The 20,433-nt window shown below is 53.5% G+C and overlaps 1 protein-coding gene across 1 annotated transcript in view; it reads right to left on the bottom strand.

The window, feature by feature from the left end:
- Positions 1 to 20,433, bottom strand: part of obsl1a (obscurin like cytoskeletal adaptor 1a) — a 192,743-nt gene that overhangs the window by 35,185 nt on the left and 137,125 nt on the right. Inside the window, exons 24-27 of the mRNA XM_063051410.1 lie at positions 7,977 to 8,243; positions 6,681 to 6,953; positions 3,733 to 3,999; positions 850 to 1,116 (exon numbers count right to left, since the gene is read on the bottom strand). Of these exons, the coding sequence (XP_062907480.1) occupies positions 850 to 1,116; positions 3,733 to 3,999; positions 6,681 to 6,953; positions 7,977 to 8,243 (1,074 nt within the window). The remainder of the gene's footprint in view (positions 1 to 849; positions 1,117 to 3,732; positions 4,000 to 6,680; positions 6,954 to 7,976; positions 8,244 to 20,433) is intronic.

Here is a 20,433-nt window from a genome sequence, read left to right as displayed (position 1 = left end):
CTTATTTATACTGCTTTTATTGAAGAAATTATTTCGTGTGCACATGTTATTGTCACTGGGCAAAAAATTGACCAGCACAAGAATTTTGTGCACCTTGGTCATTACAAATTAGAGGGAACATTGGCAGTGACTGTGGTCAGTCGATGGGACATGGCCATGCCTCAAAAAGGCAGCACTCATTATTAAGGACCCCCATCACTCAGGACATACCCTCTCCTCATTGCTACCATCAAGGAGGAGGTACAGGAGCCTGAAGACACACACTCAATGTTCCAGGAACAGTGTCTTCCCCTCCACCATCAGATCTCTGAATGGACATTGAACCCATGTACACTATTTCATATTTTTTTCTGTTTTTTTTTGCTCTGTTTTGCAAAACTTATATGATTTAACTTTTATATAGGTTTCTTATTGTATTTTATAGTTTTTATTATGTATAGTTTTTATTTTTATTATTATGTATTATAATGTACCGCTGCAGCAAGACAACAAATTTCATGCTACTTAGCACTGATATTAAACCAGGTTCTGATTCTGATTCTGTGAATGTGGTCAGTAGATGAGACACGGGTCAGTGTGTGTGATCTGCAGACGGGACACGGGTCAGTGTGTGTGATCTGCAGACGGGACACGGGTCAGTGTGTGTGATCTGCAGACGGGACACGGGTCAGTGTGTGTGATCTGCAGACGGGACACGGGTCAGTGTGTGTGATCTGCAGACGGGACACGGGTCAGTGTGTGTGATCTGCAGACGGGACACGGGTCAGTGTGTGTGATCTGCAGACGGGACACGGGTCAGTGTGTGTGATCTGCAGACGGGACACAGCCAGTGTGATGAGCGAACGTTACCTCGAACTGTGAGCCGTGCCGAGCAGCGGATATTATTGCTCTGGAACGCGATGGTTCCTGTGTCCTCTAACGTGAGGTCAGACAGCGAGAGGCTGTGCTGCGTCCCCTCCACACTGACCCGTCGCTTGGAGCACGGCTTCACACGGATTCCATCCTTGATCCACACCCCCTCAACATCCGGGTGGGACAATTCCACATGGAATGTGGCAGCCTCCTTCTCGAAGGTGTCCAGGTCCACTAGGGACTTCCTCAGGCTAATTCTCCGAGCTAAGTCCAGGGAAAAAAATGCGAGTAAATTAATCCTGTCCAGCAATCATGGCCCATGGTGAATTCTGCCTCCTTTCCACTGGGGCCCTATGCACAATGACATACACCTCAACCTCAGCTTCAAGCTCAGAGTCTGTTTCTGCACTGAAACCAATCCTATCTTCAGCAATACGCACGCCTCAATCATTCATCAGTATAGAAGGTTGTTGAGGTTAGGTTGGATTAGATTGTGCAATTGTTACTTTCTTTGTAGTTTGAACTTTCTCATGCCTGTTTGTATTTCATATAATTACCTATGTATCTGCAATTGTTCAGTGTGCCCCCTAGTGGTTACAGTTCTTTGTATTATTTTGGAAGCTTCTTGGATATCGCATTCTTTGAGTAGGGGCTACTCTGATTGGTTAACTCTTATCTACAAATTTGAATGGAATGTCTGTTCCCTATGGTCTGAGAAGAGCAGAGCACATTGGCCCGACATCTTTTCTCTATTTCTTCTTTGTTCTTTCCTGCTGCCACTGCTAGACTCTTGCTACTTTCCACGTCCAATTCCTTTGTCCTCTTAGTGCTAATAAAATAATCGTGAAGTAACAAGTTTTATGCCTCATTCTTGACTCCTGAAAGAACCTTGGATTAAAAAGGTCAGAGCCCAACAGTTAAAAGGCAGGATACAAACTGGGCTGAGAAGTGGCAGCTGACGTTCAACCCAGTGAAGTGTAAAGCAATTCGCTTTGGAAGGTCAAACTTGAAGGCAGAGTACAGAGTTAATGGCAGGTGGTTTTAGCTCAGGTCCATAATCCCTCAAAGTTGCAGCACAAGATGATAGGGCGGTTAAAAAGGCAGCTGGAGTGTTAGCCTTCATTAGTTGGGGGATTGAGTTCAAAAGTCATGAGATGATGTTGCAGCTCTAGAAAGCCTAGTTAGACCTTACTTGTAGTATTGTGTTTAATTCAGGTCATATAGTAAGCATGTGGAAGCTTTAGAGGGGGCACAGAGGAGATTTACCAGAACACTGCCTGGATTAGAGAGCACGTCAGGTTAAGCAAGCTGGAGATTTTCTCTTTGGAACCAAGGAAGGCGAGAGCTGACTTGGTAGAGATGTAAAAGGCAGTAAGATGCATTAATAGAGTAGACAGCAGAGACTTTTTCCCAGGGCAGAAATGCTTTATACTATGGTACACAATTTTAAGGTGATTGTCAGAGGACTTTTGTTTAAACGTAGAGTGAGGTGGTTGCTTGAAACACTCTGCCAGGGATGATGGTAGAGGCGGATACTTTAGGGATATTTAAGAGACTCTGATAGACATATGGTTGATAGAAAATTGGAGGGCTATGTGGGAGGGAAGGGTTAGATTTATTATAGAGTAGGTTTAAGGGTTGGTACAACATTGGAGTATGCAAGCCACATGTTCTACCAATCTGCTGTTGCCAGTACAATCCTTTATGCGGTGGTGTGCTGGAGCAACAGGCTCATTAAACTGATTAGAAAGGCTGGCTCTGTTATAGAAGTCAAACTGGACACACCGGAGGCTGAGGTAGAACAAAGGAGCCTAAAGAAAATCCTGGCAGTTCTGGACAATGTTTCTCACCTCCTGCATGCCACTTTGGCCGAACAGAGGAGCACTGTGGTAATAGACTAAGAAAACGGTGCTGCTCCAAAGAGCACTATATGAGGTCATTCTTACCCACGGCCATTAGGCTCTATAATGAGTCAATTTATACCGGGGAAGTGATGACCTCCTCCAGACTGTTTGAGCTAACTTATTTTTTATTCTTTCTACTTCTCTTGTAATACTTGTATATCTGTGCACTTGTAATGCTACTATGACATTATAATTTCCTTTGGGATCAATAAAGTATCTATCTATCTACGTCTAACATTGGCTCATCCTTATTACAATTTCCTGCTGCTGAATTGTCTTGGTTAAGACAAATTTTGATGAGTAAGAAGCAGGTCTTTATTTAGTATTCATGAATTTAATAAGGACACTGTTACTGTAGTGTGATTGTGTAGAATTGCTATAATGTACTGTGCTGTAATGTTCTCTTAGTGATAAGGATAGGTAAACTACACTGTCCCATCGCACACTCCCAGGGTCAGACACAGAGTGAAACTCCCTCTACACTGTCCCATCACACATTCCCAGAGTCAGACACAGAGTGAAGCTCCCTCCACACTGTCCCATCACACACTCCCGGGGTCAGACAAGAGTGAAGCCCCCTCTACACTGTCCCATCACACACTCCTGGGGTCAGACACAGAGTGAAGCCCCCTCTACACTGTCCCATCATACACTCCCAGGGTCAGACACAGAGTAAAGCTCCCTCTACACCGTCCCATCACACACTCCTGGGGTCAGACACAGAGTGAAGCTCCCTCTACACTGTCCCATCACACACTCCCAGGGTCAGACACAGAGTGAAGCTCCCTCCACACTGTCCCATCACACACTCCTGGGGTCAGACACAGAGTGAAGCTCCCTCCACACTGTCCCATCACACACTCCTGGGGTCAGACACAGAGTAAAGCTCCTTCTACACTGACCCATTACGACTCCAAGAAGATGGACATGTGAGTCACTTCCCCCCTCCCACTTTGCTGTAGATGATGGCTCTTACGCTCCACGCTGAGTTTGCCCAGTGTCCTGTCATGCAGCGTCTCACAGCGGTAGGTCCCCCGGTCCCTGACGGTGGCCCCAAGCACGGTCAGCCTCCTGAGCCTGCCTTCGCTCTGGAGCAGGAACCGGGGTCCAGCCTGGAGCAGCAGCCCCTGCTTCATCCACTGGACCTCGGCTGCCTCACAGCTCACCTCCACCTCGAACGTGGCGTCCTGTAGCTCCTCCACAGCCACGCTCACCATCTTCTTGGTGAACATGATCTGGGCCTCTGTGGAAAGGTTGGAACAGATGTAAACACCTTCCCTCTATCTGTGTCTCATTACCATGCCCCTCACCAACCACCCTCTGCAACCAGCACCCTTTCTCCACACTCTGCGGCAAACCGAGTTGGAACCTAATGTTTGATGAGCTCGATTTTATTGACTTTATTCCTTAGTAAATCAGTTGGTAATTTAGTTTATTATTGTCACGTGTACTGAGATACAGTAAAAAGTCTGTCTTGCATACTGTTCATACAGTCACATCATTACACAGTGCATTGAAGTAAAACAGTAACAGAATGCAGAATAAAGTGTTTAAGTTATACAAGAAAGTGTATTGCAGGTAGATGATAGGTGCGGGGTCACAGCGAGGTATACTGTGAGATCACGAATGCACCTTATTGAATTAGCAAACCAGTTAATAGCCTTATAACAGTAGAGAACAAGCTATCTTTCAACCTGGTGGCACGAGCTTTCAGGCTCTTGTAACTTTCTACCTATGGGAAAGGGAAGAAGAGAGAATGTCTGGGGTGGGTGTGGTTTTGATAATGCTGGTTTCGCTACTGAAGCAGTGCGAAATTTTAAGAATCTACAGATGCTGTAAATCCAGAGCAACACACAGAATGCTGGAGGAACTCAGCAGGTCAGGCGGCATCTACGGAGGAGAAACGTCGACGGTTTATTCCCCTCCTCTGATGCTCCCTAACCTGTAGAGTTCCTCCAGCATTTTGTGTGTCCACAGAGTGTTGGAGTGCAGAAGATTGAGTGGTGACCACATGGTGGTATATAAAATCATCAAGGGCATAGATAGGGTAAAAGCACATCATCTTTTTCCCCCAGGGTTCGTGAATCAAGAACTAGAGGGCATAGGTTAAAGGTGAGAGGAGGCAAATTTAATGAGAAACTGAGGCATAACTTCTTCACAGAGTAGTTGCTACTTTTGGGGAACGAACATCCAGAGGAGGTAGCTGAGGCGGGTACACCTGTAAAAGATACTCGGACGGATTCATGGATATGAAAGTTTTTGAAGATTATGGGCCAAATACAGGCAAATAAAACTAGTTTAGACGGGCAAATTGGATGGCATGGAGCAGTCAGACCGAAGGGCCTGTTTCCATGCGGTGGCACTGATGACAAGCAGGACTCTATGGTATAGGCTGAGGAGAAGGAGTACACTTCATTCCCCCTCTCCCACTCACATATCTTTCCCGCTCACCTGGTATCACCCATCACCTGCTCAGTTTGTACTCCTTCCCCTCCCCCACCTTCTTATTCTGGCTTCTTCCCCCTTCCTTTCTAATTCTGATGAAGGGTCTCAGCCAGAAACATTGTCTGTTTATTCCCCTCCACAGATGCTGCCTAACTTGCTGAGTTCCTCCAGTATTTTGTGCATTGCTCTGATATTTGTGTATATATGCATATTTTATTCCATATCCATCCTTTAACCTCTAACTTTATTTTTTTAATGTATCTCTTTATTCTTTGTTGAATGTTGTTGTTTTTTTGCTGCAAGTCAAGTTCTGACTAACACACCACAGAAAATTCCTAGTACATTAAAATATACACTCAGTGGCCACTTTATTAGGTACACCAGTACACCTGCTCATTAATGCAAATATCCAATCAGCCAATCACTTGGCAGCAACTCAATGCATAAAAGCATGCAGACATGGTCAAGAGGTTCAGTTGTTGTTTAGACCAAACATCAGAACGGGGAAGAAATGTGATCAAAGTGACTGATCGTGGAATGATTTTTGGTGCCAGAAGGGGTGGTTTGAGTATCTCAGAATCTGCTGACTTCCTGGGATTTTCATGCACAACAGTCTCTAGAATTTACGGAGGGTGGTGCAAAAATCAAAAATCATCCAGTGAAAAGCAGTTTTAAGGGTGAAAATGCCTTGTTAATGAGAGAGGGCAGAGGAGAGTGGCCAGGCTGGTTCAAGCTGACAGTAACATGAGGATGATTCAGAGAATGAAGGGGTTAACATATGAGGAGTGTTTGGCAGCTTTGTACCTGTCCTCACTGGAATTTAGAAGACTGCGGGGGGGGGGGTCTCATTGAAACCCACCGATCGTTGAAAGGACTAGATAAGGTGGATGTGGAGAGGATGTTTCCTGTGGTGGGGGTATCCAGAACTAGAGGGTACAGCCTCAAAATTGAAGGGCAACCCTTTAGAACAAAGGTAAGGAGTAATATTTTTAGCCAGAGAGTGGTGAATTTGTGGAATGCTCTGCCACAGACCGATGTGGAGGTCAAGCCCGTGGGTATATTTAAGACGGACGTTGGTATTTTCGTAATCAGTCAGAGGATCAAAGAACATGGCGAGAAGCCAGGTGTATGAAGTTGAATGGTATCCGGGAGCAGCCATGATGGAATGGCAGAGCAGACTCGATGGGCTGAATGGCCTAATTCTGTTCCCATGTCTTATGGTCTAATGGTACACGAATAACCACACGTAACAACAGTGGTGTGCAGAAGAGGATCTGTGAACGTACAACACGTTGAACTTTGAAGTGGATGGGTTACAAACATGCTCTCAGTGGCCACTTTATTCGGTCCAGGAGGTACTTAATAAAGTGGCCACTCAGCGCATTGGTGAATATAGTTGGTCCTTGATAAATCTGATCCTGACTCCGAAGGCCAGTGTGTCTCGGTGAGGAGGCAACAGTTTGGAAGCCAAACTCCTACCTTGCACTTGAAGGTTGGCCTTGGAGAAGATGCCTTCGGCCTCCGCTGTGACTCTGGTCACCTCACCTGCCCGACAATCCCGTATTAGCAGGGTGTGGCACAGGCCGTTCTGAGAGACCAGGTACTTGCCGCTGCCTGGTGGGACATCGGCGCCATTCACCCTCCACACCAGCCGCACGTCCTCGGGTGACACCATGCACTTGAATTTGGCCGCCTCCCCCTCCAGCACGGTGAGGTTGTGGAGGTCGGAGATGAACTCGACCACCCGTGGAACTGAAAGCCAACAGAAGACCCTTCGGATCAGGGAACGACAGTAACAGCAATGAGTGGGAGCTGAAAGAGAGGGCAGGACCCACGCTACCAGGTTCAAGAACAGTTACTACCCCACAACCATCAGGCTCTTGAACAAAAGGGAATAGCTGTACTCATTTAAGGATTCTGTTATATTTCACGCTCGTTATTTATTGCTATTTTATTTATTTATTATTTATCCAGTGGGAGCTGGATGGCTGGACAGGACCCAGGGGTGGGAAGTAGCCGGGTGACTGGAACCTAAGGGTGGGAGCTGGATGGGTGGATAGGACCCAGGGGTGGGAGCTGGATGGGTGGATAGGACCCAGGGGTGGGAGCTGGATGGGTGGTTGGGAACTAAGGCTGGGAATTGTTGGATGACTGGGACCCAAGGAAGGGGAACTGGATGAGTGAATTGGTCCCCAGGAGTAGGTACTGAAAGGGTAGACGGGGCCCAAGTGTGGGAGCTGGATGGATGAACAGATGAGGGGAGTGAGGGGTTAGGTGAATCTGTGGAATTCATTGCCATGAGTAGCTGTGGAGGCCAAGTCATTGGGTATGTTTAAAGCAGGGGTTGATAGGTTCTTGATTAATGATGGTGTCAAAGGTTACGGAGGGAAGGCAGGAGAGTGGGGTTGAGAGGGGTAATAAATCAGCCATGATAGAATGGTGGAGCAGACTTGATGGGCTGAATGGCCTAATTTTCCTCCTACGTCTTATGGCTTTATAAATGATTTGAGAGTGAGGGGTGTGTCAGTCAATGAAGTGGAGGGTAATTGAATGGATGAGGAGATTGAGGGGGGTGGGTTACAGGACCTGTGATGGGGGCAGCAAGATTGTAAGGGAACCAAGGGTAGGGCCATGCTAGCAGAACGCTGGTTCCAGCAATGGGGCCCGAGACAGGGTTCCAGCCTTGGGCAGGTGGAGACTGGGGGGGGGGGCACGGAGGCAGAAACCCTGGGGGTCCAGGCTCTGACACACAGGCCAGGACGTCACCCCACTTACCAGTGACGGACACCCGCGCCGCCGTCCTGTCATCCTTGCTCTCGCAGGCGTACTCCCCCTCGTCCTCGGGGGCGGCCTTGTTCAGGGTGAGGGAGCGCAGCCGCCCCTCGGCCCGGATGACGCGCCTTCGGCTGGGCTCCACCTCAGCCCCATCCTTCAGCCACGCCACGTCCCCCCTGGCCTTGCTCAGCTCACACCACAGGGTGACCGAGCTGCCCCTCTGCACACCCGTGTTCTCCAGCCTCCTCACGAACACCAGCGGGAGCTCTGCCAACACCAAAGAAGATGCAAACACCATTAATTCCCATCTGGCAGGGGAGGGTTGTCCCTACATCATTCAGTATTTGCTTTATTATAGTCACCTTCCAAAGATGTACAGGTTAGGGGTAGTAAGTTGTGGGCATGCTACTTTATTTTATTTGAAGATACAGCACAATAACAGGCCCATCCGACACAATGAAGCCTGTTCCACCCAATTACACCCACGTGATCAATTAACCTGAACATCTTCACAATGAGGGAGGTTGCCAAGGAAACCGGAACACCCAGAGGAAACCCACACAGTCACAGGGAGAACGAACAGACGTGACGAGAACTGAACCCAGGTCGTTGGCATTGTAATGGCATAATGCTAACTGCTATGCTGCTATGCAACCACCACTCTCCCCTCCAATGTTGCCACCACAAGAGTGAAGACACTTGTGGGCTGCCCCGCACAATCCTGCAGACTCGATTTGATGTGACGCAAATTTGTATGTTTCGATGCACGTGTGACAAATAAAGCTAATTTTTATGTAGTGAGATACACGGTTATTGCTGTGACTCGAGGACCTGAGTTACTAGACCTTCATGAGTCAAAGTATTGAGTACTGGAGTTGGGATGTTGTGTTGAAATTGTATGACGTTGGTGAGGCCTAATGTGGACCAGCAATAAGATTGAAAGAGTACAGGGAAAACTTACAAGGATGTTCCCAGGACTTGAGGACCTGAGTTATAGGGAAAAGTTGAATAGGTTAGGATTTATTCCTTGTACCACAGAAGGAAGAGGGAAATTTGATAGAGCTATACAAAATTATGAGAGGTATAGATAGGGTAAATACAAGCAGACTTTTTCTACTGAACTTGGCAAGGCTAGACTAGTACTAGAAATCATAGATTATGGGTTAAAAGTGAAACATTTTTGGGGAAATTCTCTCAGAGGGTAGTGAGAGCGTGGAATAAGCTGCCATTGGAAGTGGTGAAGGCAGGTTTGATTACAACATTTAAGAGAAGTTTGGATAAGTAGATGGATGGGAGGGGCATGGAGGGCTATGGTCCAGTTGATGGGACTAAGCAGAATAACAGCTCAGCATGGACCAGATGGGCAAAGGGCCTGCTTCTGTGTGGTAGTTCACGGTGGCTCTCTATGTGTTTGTATGCCATCCATAGAGGATTTTTTTTAAAGATTAGCCTTATTTGTAATGTGAACATCAAAACAGACTGTGAAATGAGTTATTTGCATCAACAACCAGCACAGTCCGAGGATGTGCTGGGGGCAGCCCGCATGTGTCACCATACCTCAGGTGCCAACAGAGCATGCCCACAACTCACTAACCCTAACCTGTACATCTTTGGACTGTGGGAGGAAACTGGAGTACCCGGAGGAAACCCACACGGTCACAGGGAGAACATGCAAACTCCTTGCAGACAGTGATGGCAATTGAACCTAGATCCCTGGCACTGTAAGGCATTAAGCTGACAGCTACATGGATTGTCCCATACTTACGTAAATCAAGGTGGTACAAATAGAAAACAGAATGTAAAATAAAGCGTTACAGTTACAGAGAAGGTGCAGTGCAGGTAGACAATAGGTTGCGAGGTTATAACAAGGTAGATTGTGAGGTCAAGAGCCTTATCCTACCCAGGAATTGCTGTACAACCACGAGGTAGAAGCTGTCCCTGAGCCTGGTGGTACGTGCTTTCAGGCTTTGTATCTTCTTCCCGGACGGGAGAAGGAAGAAGAGACTGTCCAGGGTGGGAGGGGTCTTCGATTATGCTAGCTGCTTTACCGAGGCAGCGAGAAATGGAGACAGAGTCTACAGAGTAGAGGAGGTTTTCCACGATGTGCCGAGCTGTGTACGTAACTCTCTGCAGTTTCTCGTGGAGCACTGCCATACCAAACTGTGCTTCATCTGTGCTGTACTGATAAACATCGGTGAGGCTCGGCACTGGCTCTTGGACCATCAGCCATGGGCCCTGGTGGGAGTTAGACCTAATGCAGTTTGGCACTCTGTAGTTTGCTCGGTGAACCTGAGCTACTCCTAATATCTGTTTCCTGTTCATCTGCTGCAGTCACACCCTTGGCACCTTCCCCTCCGCATACCCCTACCCCCTCACCAAACCTCTAACCCCTCCCCATACCCCTACACCCTCCCCATACTCTAACCCTTCCCCATACATCTACCCCCTCCCCATACCCCTAACCACTCCCAAAACCTCTAACCCCTCCCCATACACCTACCCCTCCCCATACTCTAACCCCTCCCCATACCTCTACACCCTCTCCATACCCCTAACCACTCCCCATACCCTACCCCTCCCCATACCTCTAAACCCTCCCCATACCCCTACCCCCTCCCCATACCTCTACCCCCTCCCCATACCCATACCCCCTCACCAGACCTCTAACCCCTCCCCATACCCCTACCCCCTCCCCATACTCTAACCCTTCCCCATACACCTACCCCCTCCCCATACCCCTAACCACTCCCAAAACCTCTAACCCCTCCCCATACCTCTAGCCCCTCCCCATACCCTACCCCTCCCCATACTCTAACCCCTCCCCATACCCCTACCCCTCCCCAAACCTCTAACCCCTCCCCATACTCCAACCCCTCCCCATACCCTAACCCCTCCCCATACCCCTACCTCCTCCCCATACCCCTACCCCCTCCATACCTCTATCCCCTCCCCATACCTCTACCCCCTCCCCATACCCCTAACCCCTCCCCATACCCCTAACCCCTCCCCATACCTCTACCCCCTCCCCATACCTCTAACCCCTCCCCATTCCCCCACCCCCTCCCCATACCTCTAACCCCTCCCCATACTTCTACACCCTCCCCATACCTCTACAGTGCCCCCATACCTCTACTGCCCCCATACTTCTAAACTCTCCCCATACCTCTACCCCCTCCCCATAGCTCTACCGCCCTCCCATACATTCCCCCCATACCCCTAACACCTCGCCATACTCCTACCTCCTCCCCATACCTCTACCCCCTCCCCATACCCCTAACCCCTCAATACCTCTACCCCCTCCCCATACCTCTACCCACTCCCCATACCTCTACCGCCTCCCATACCTCGAACCCCTCCCCATACCCCTACCCACTCCCCATACCTTTAACCCCTCCCCATACCTCTACATACTCCCCATACCTCTACCACCCCCCCATACATCTACCCCCTCCCCATACCACTACCACCACCCCATACCTCTACTCGCTCCCTATACCCCTAACCCCTCCCCATACCTCTACCCCCTCCCCATACCTCTATCCCCTCCCCATACTTCTACCCCCTCCCCATACCTCTACTCCCTCCCCATACCTCTAACCCCTCCCCATACCCCTACCCCTCCCCATACCTCTACCAGCCCCCCATACAACCCCCTCCCCATACGTCTACCACACCCCCATACCTCTACCCCCTCCCCATACCCCTAACCCCTCCCCATACCCCTACCTCCTCCCCACACCCCTACCCCCTCCATACCTCTATCCCCTCTCCAGACCTCTACCCCTCCCCATACCCCTAACCCCTCCCCATACATCTACCCCCTCCCCATACCTGTAACCCCTCCCCATACCCCGACTCCCTCCTCATACTTCTAACCCCTCCCCATACCTCTACCACCCCCCATACCACTACCCCCTCCCCATACCCCTAATCCCTCACCATACCCCTACCTCCTCCCCATACCCCTACCCCTTCCATACCTCTATCCCCTCCCCATACCTCTACCCCATCCCCATACCCCTACCTCCTCCCCACACCCCTACCCCCTCCATACCTCTATACCCTCCCCATACCTATACCACCCCCCATACATCTACCCCCTCCCCATACCTCTACCACCCCCCATACCTCTACTCCCTCCCCATACCCCTAACCCCTCCATACCTCTACCACCTCCCCATACCTCTAAGCCCCCGATACATCTACGCCCTCCCCATACCTCTACCACCCCCCATACCTCTACTCCCTCCCCATACCCCTAACCCCTCCCCATACCTCTAACCCCTCCCCATACCCCTAACCCCAATATCCCTCCCCCTCCCAATACCTCTACCGCCTCCCATACCTCTAATCCCTCCCCATACCCGTAGCCCCTCCCCATACCTCAAAACCCTCCCCATACCTCTACCCCCTCCCCATACCTCTAACCCCTCCCCATACCTCTAACCCCTCCCCATACCTCTACATACTCCCCATACCTAGACCACCCCCCCATACATCTACCCCCTCCCCATACCTCTACAACCCCCCATACCTCTACTCCCTCCCCATACACCTAGCCCCTTCCCATACATCTACACCCTCCCCATACCCCTATATCCTCCCCATACCCCTACCCGCTCCATACCTCTACCCACTCCCCATACCTCTACTCCCTCCCCATACCTCTAACCACTCCCCATACCCCTAACCCCTCCCTATACCCCTAACCCCTCCCCATACCCCTACCCCCTCCATACCTCTAACCCCTCCCCATACCTCTAAGCCCCCGATACATCTACGCCCTCCCCATACCTCTACCACCCCCCATACCTCTACCCCCTCCCCATACCCCTAACCCCTCACCATACCCCAACCTCCGCCCCATACCCCTACCCCTCCCCATACCTCTAACCCCTCCCCATACCTCTACATACTCCCCATACCTATACCACCCCCCATACCTCTACTCCCTCCCCATACCCCTAACCCCTCCCCATACCTCTACCCCCTCCCCATACCTCTAACCCCTACCCATACACCTACCCCCTCCCCATACCCCTAACCCCATCCCCCTCCCCCTCCCAATACCTCTACCGCCTCCCATACCTCTAACCCCTCCCCATACCCGTAGCCCCTCCCCATACCTCTAAACCCTCCCCATACCTCTATCCCCACCCCATACCCCTACCCCCTCCCCATACCTCTAACGCCTCCCCATACCTCTACCCCCTCCCCATACCGCTAACCCTTCCATACCTCAATCCCCTCCCCATACCTCTACCCCCTCCCCATACCTCTACTCCCTCCCCATACCCCTACCTCCTCCCCATACCCCTACCCCCTCCATACCTGTATCCCCTTCCCACACCTCTACCCCCTCCCTATACCCCTACCCCATCCCCAACTCTATAACCCCTCCACATACCCCTACCTCCCATACCCCTCCCCCCACCCCATACCTCTACCGCCTCCCATACCTCTAACCCCTCCCCATACCCCTATCCCCTCCCCATACCTCTAACCCCGCCCCATACCCCTACCTCCTCCCCATACCTCTAACCCCGCCCCATACCCCTACCTCCTCCCCATACCCCTAGCCCCTCCATACCTCTACCCCCTCCCCATACCTCTACTGCCCCCGATAATTCTAACCTCTCCACATACCTCTAACCCCTCCCCATACCTCTACCCCCTACCCATACCTCTAACCCCTCCCCATACCCCTGCCCCCTCTCCATACCTCTACCGCCTCCCATACCTCTAACCCCTCCCCATACCACTACCCACTCCCCATACCCCTACTCCCCATACCCCTCCCCGCTCCCCATACCTCTACCGCCTCCCATACCTCTAGCCCCTCCCCATACCCCTAACCCTTCCCCATACCTCTACCCCCCATAGCTCGACCGCCCCTCATAACTCTACCCCCTCCTCATACCCCTAACCCCTCGCCATACCCCTACCTCCTCCCCATACCTCTACCCCCTCCCCATACCCCTAACCCCTCGCCATACCCCTACCTCCTCCCCATACCCCTACCCCTCCATACCTCTACCCCCTCCCCATACCTCTACCGCCTCCCATACCTCTAACCCCTCCCAATACCCCTACCCCCTCCCCAACTTCTAACTCCTCCCCATACCCCTGACCCCTCCCCATACCTCTAACCCCTCCCCATACCACTAACCCCTCCCCATACCTCTAACCCCTCCCCATTCCCCTACCCCCTCCCCATACCTCTAACCCCTCTCCATACCTCTACCCCCTCCCCATACCTTACCGCCTCCCATACCTCTAACCCCTCCCCGTACCCCTACCCACTCCCCATAACTCTAAACCCTCCCCATACCGCTACTCCCCATACCCCTCCCCCCTCCCCATACCTCTACCGCCTCCCATACCTCTAGCCCCACCCCATACCCCTACCCCCTCCCCATACCTCTAAACCCTCCCCATACCTCTAACCCCGCCCCATAGCCTATCCCCTCCCCATACCCCTACCCCCTCCCCATACCCCTGTGCCCTCCTCATACCTCTACTCCCTCCCCGTACCCCTACCCCCTCCCCATACCTCTAACCCCTCCCCATACCCCTACTCCCCATAACCTTCCCCCCTCCCCATACCTCTAGCCCCTCCCCATACCCCTACCCCCTCCCCATACCTCTAAACCCTCCCCATACCTCTAACCCCTCCCCATACCCCTACCCCCTCCCCATACCCCTACCTCCTCCCCATACCTCTAAACCCTCCCCATACCCCTACCCCCTCCCTATACCTCTAACCCCTCCCCATACCTCTGACCACTCCCCATACCTCTAACCACTCCCCATACCCCTAACCCCTCCCCATACCCCCAACTCCTCCCCATACCCCTACCCCCTCCATACCTCTACCCACTCCCCATACCTCTAAGCCCCCATACATCTACCCCATCCCCATACCTCTACCACCCCCCATACCTCTACCCCCTCCCCATACCCCTAACCCCTCACCATACCCCTACCTCCTCCCCATACCTCCAACACCTCCCCATACCTCTACATAGTCCCCATACCTATACCACCCCCTATACATCTAACCCCTCCCCATACCTCTACCACCCCCCCATACCTCTACTCCCTCCCCATACCCCAACCCCTCCCCATACCTCTAACCCCTCCCCATACCCCTACCCCCTCCCCATACCCCTACCTCCTCCCCATACCTCTAAACACTCCCCATACCCCTACCCCCTCCCCATACCCCTACCCCCTCCATACCTCTACCCACTCCCCATAGCTCTAAGCCCCCCATACATCAACCCCATCCCCATACCTCTACCACCCCCCATACCTCTACCCCCTCCCCATACCCCTAACCCCTCACCATACCCCTACCTCCTCCCCATACCCCTAACCCTTCCATACCTCTATCCCCTCCCCATACCTCTACCCCCTCCCCATACCTCCAACCCCTCCCCATACCTCTACATACTCCCCATACCTATACCACCCCCCCATACATCTACCCCCTCCCCATACCTCTACCACCCCCCCATACCTCTACTCCCTCCCCATACCCCAACCCCTGCCCATACCTCTAACCCCTCCCCATACACCTACCCCCTCCCCATACCTCTACCCCCTCCCCATACCCCTAACCCCTCACCATACCCCTACCTCCTCCCCATACCCCAACCCCTTCCATACCTCTATCCCCTCCCCATACCTCTACCCCCTCCCCATACCTCTAACCCCTCCCCATACCTCTACATACTACCCATACCTATACCACCCCCCAATACATCTACCCCCTCCCCATACCTCTACCACCCCCCCATACCTCTACTCCCTCCCCATACCCCTAACCCCTCCCCATACCCCTACCTCCTCCCCATACCCCTACCCCCTCCATACCTCTACCGCCTCCCATACCTCTAACCCCTCCTCATACCCCTATCCCCTCCCCATACCTCTAAACCATCCCAATACCACTACCCCTCCCCATACCTCTAACCCCTCCGCATTCCCCTACCCCTCCCCATACCTCTACTGCCCCCCATACTTCTAACCTCTCCACATACCTCTAACCCCTCCCCATACCTCTACCCCCGATAGCTCGACCGCCCCCCCATAACTCTACCCCCTCCCCATACCCCTAATCCCTCGCCATACCCCTACCTCCTCCCCATACCTCTACCCCCTCCCCATACCCCTAACCCCTCGCCATACCCCTACCTCCTCCCCATACCCCTACCCCCTCCATACCTCTACCCCCTCCCCATACCTCTACTACGTCCCATAACTCTAACCCCTCCCCATACACCTACCCCCTCCCCAACTTCTAACCCCTCCCCATACCCCTAACCCCTCCCCATACCTCTAACCCCTCCCCATACCACTACCCCCTCCCCATACCTCTAACCCCTCCCCATTCCCCTACCCCTCCCCATACCTCCACCCCCTCCCCATAGCTCTACCGCCCCTCCATACCTCTACCCCCTCCCCATACCTCTAACCCCCCCATACCTCTACCACCTCCCATACCTCTAACCACTCCCCGTACCCCGACCCACTCCCCATAACTCTAAACCCTCCCCATACCCCTACTCCCCATACCCCTCCCCCTCCCCATACCTCTACCGCCTCCCATATCTCTAGCCCCTCCCCATACCCCTACCCCCTCCCCATACCTCTAAACCCTCCCCATATCTCTAACCCCTCCCCATACCCCTACCCCCTCCCTATACCCCTAAGCCCTCCCCATACCCCTACCTCCTCCCCATACCTCGACCCCCTCCCCATACCCCTACCCACTCCCCATACCTTTAACCCCTCCCCATACCTCTACATACTACCCATACCTCTACCACCCCCCCATACATCTACGCCCTCCCCATACCTCTACCACCACCCCATACCTCTACTCGCTCCCTATACCCCTAACCCCTCCCCATACCTCTACCCCCTCCCCATACCTCTAACCCCTCCCCATACCCCTAACTCCTCCCCATACCCCTACCCCCTCCATACCTCTATCCCCTCCCCTTACTTCTACCCGCTCCCCATACCTCTACTCCCTCCCCATACCTCTAACCCCTCCCCATACCCCTACCCCTCCCCATACCTCTACCAGCCCCCCATACAACCCCCTCCCCATACATCTACCACACCCCCATACCCCTAACCCCTCCCCATACCCCTACCTCCTCCCCACACCCCTACCCCCTCCATACCTCTATCCCCTCTCCAGACCTCTACCCCTCCCCATACCCCTAACCCCTCCCCATACCTCTACCACCCCCCATACCACTACCCCCTCCCCATACCCCTAATCCCTCACCATACTGCTACCTCCTCCCCATATCCCTACCCCTTCCATACCTCTATCCCCTCCCCAAACCTCTACCCCCTCCCCATACCTCTACCCCTCCCCATACATCTACCCCTCCCCATACCTCTACTCCCTCCCTCCCCATACCTCTAACCACTCCCCATACCCCTAACCCCTCCCTATACCCCTAACTCCTCCCCATACCCCTACCCCCTCCATACCTCTACCCCCTCCCCATACCTCTAAGCCCCCGATACATCTACGCCCTCCCCATACCTCTACCACCCCCCATACCTCTACCCCCTCCCCATACCCCTAACCCCTCCCCATACCCCTACCTCCTCCCCATACCCCTACCTCCTCCCCATACCCCTACCCCTCCCCATACCTCTAACCCCTCCCCATACCTCTACATACTCCCCATACCTATACCACCCCCGCATACATCTACACCCTCCCCATACCTCTACCACCCCCCATACCTCTACTCCCTCCCCATACCCCTAACCCCTCCCCATACCTCTACCCCCTCCCCATACCTCTAACCCCTACCCATACACCTACCCCCTCCCCATACCCCTAACCCCATACCCCTCCCCCTCCCAATACCTCTACCGCCTCCCATACCTCTAACCCCTCCCCATACCCGTAGCCCCTCCCCATACCTCTATCCCCTCCCCATACCCCTACCCCCTCCGCATAACTCTAACCCCTCCCCATTCCCCTACCCCCTCCCCATACCTCTAACGCCTCCCCATACCTCTACCCCCTCCCCATACCTCTACACCCTCCCCATACCCCTAACCCCTCACCATACCCCTACCTCCTCCCCATACCCCTAACCCTTCCATACCTCTATCCCCTCCCCATACCTCTACCCCCTCCCCATACCTCTACTCCCTCCCCATACCCCTAACCCCTCCCCATACCCCTACCTCCTCCCCATACCCCTACCCCCTCCATACCTGTATCCCCTTCCCACACCTCTACCCCCTCCCTATACCCGTACCCCATCCCCACACCTATAACCCCTCCACATACCCCTACCTCCCATACCCCTCCCCCACCCCATACCTCTACCGCCTCCCATACCTCTAACCCCTCCCCATACCCCTATCCCCTCCCCATACCTCTAAACCATCCCAATACCCCTACCCCCTCCCCATACCTCTAACCCCTCCCCATACCCCTACCCCCTCCCCATACCTCTAACCCCGCCCCATACCCCTACCTCTTCCCCATACCCCTAGCCCCTCCATACCTCTACCCCCTCCCCATACCTCTACCGCGCCCCCATACCTCTACTGCCCCCGATACTTCTAACCTCTCTACATACCTCTAACCCCTCCCCATACCTCTACCCCCTACCCATACCTCTAACCCCTCCCCATACCCCTGCCCCATCTCCATACCTCTACCGCCTCCCATACCTCTAACCCCTCCCCATACCACTACCCACTCCCCATACCTTTAAACCCTCCCCATACCCCTACTCCCCATACCCCTCCCCGCTCCCCATACCTCTACCGCCTCCCATACCTCTAGCCCCTCCCCATACCCCTACCCCCTCCCCATACCTCTAAATCCTCCCCATACCTCTAACCCCTCCCCATAGCCTATCCCCTCCCCATACCCCTAACCCTTCCCCATACCTCTACCCCCCATAGCTCGACCGCCCCTCATAACTCTACCCCCTCCCCATACCCCTAACCCCTCGCCATATCCCTACCTCCTCCACATACACCTACCCCCTCCATACCTCTATCCCCTCCCCATACCTCTAAACCCTCCCCATACCTCTACATACTCCCCATACCTATACCACCCCCCATACATCTACCCCCTTCCCATACCTCTACCACCCCCCATACCTCTACTCCCTCCCCATACCCCTAACCCCTCCCCATACCTCTACCCCCTCCCCATACCTCTAATCCCTCCCCATACCCGTAGCCCCTCCCCATACCTCAAAACCCTCCCCATACCTCTATCCCCTCCCCAAACCTCTACCCCCTCCCCATACCTCTACCCCTCCCCATACATCTACCCCCTCCCCATACCTCTACTCCCTCCCCATACCTCTAACCACTCCCCATACCCCTAACCCCTCCCTATACCCCTAACTCCTCCCCATACCCCTACCCCCTCCATACCTCTACCCCCTCCCCATACCTCTAAGCCCCCGATACATCTACGCCCTCCCCATACCTCTACCACCCCCCATACCTCTACCCCCTCCCCATACACCTAACCCCTCCCCATACCCCTACCTCCTCCCCATACCCCTACCTCCTCCCCATACCCCTACCCCTCCCCATACCTCTAACCCCTCCCCATACCTCTACATACTCCCCATACCTATACCACCCCCGCATACATCTACACCCTCCCCATACCTCTACGACCCCCCATACCTCTACTCCCTCCCCATACCCCTAACCCCTCCCCATACCTCTACCCCCTCCCCATACCTCTAACCCCTACCCATACACCTACCCCCTCCCCATACCCCTAACCCCATACCCCTCCCCCTCCCAATACCTCTACCGCCTCCCATACCTCTAACCCCTCCCCATACCCGTAGCCCCTCCCCATACCTCTATCCCCTCCCCATACCCCTACCCCCTCCGCATAACTCTAACCCCTCCCCATTCCCCTACCCCCTCCCCATACCTCTAACGCCTCCCCATACCTCTACCCCCTCCCCATACCTCTACACCCTCCCCATACCCCTAACCCCTCACCATACCCCTACCTCCTCCCCATACCCCTAACCCTTCCATACCTCTATCCCCTCCCCATACCTCTACCCCCTCCCCATACCTCTACTCCCTCCCCATACCCCTAACCCCTCCCCATACCCCTACCTCCTCCCCATACCCCTACCCCCTCCATACCTGTATCCCCTTCCCACACCTCTACCCCCTCCCTATACCCCTACCCCATCCCCACACCTATAACCCCTCCACATACCCCTACCTCCCATACCCCTCCCCCACCCCATACCTCTACCGCCTCCCATACCTCTAACCCCTCCCCATACCCCTATCCCCTCCCCATACCTCTAAACCATCCCAATACCCCTACCCCCTCCCCATACCTCTAACCCCTCCCCATACCCCTACCCCCTCCCCATACCTCTAACCCCGCCCCATACCCCTA

This window comes from Mobula hypostoma, chromosome 6, assembly GCF_963921235.1.
Source record: "Mobula hypostoma chromosome 6, sMobHyp1.1, whole genome shotgun sequence".
In the NCBI taxonomy this organism is placed as follows: domain Eukaryota; kingdom Metazoa; phylum Chordata; class Chondrichthyes; order Myliobatiformes; family Myliobatidae; genus Mobula; species Mobula hypostoma.
The sequence above is the reverse complement of the archived record's forward strand: the minus strand, read 5'-3'. Positions and strand labels throughout refer to the sequence as shown.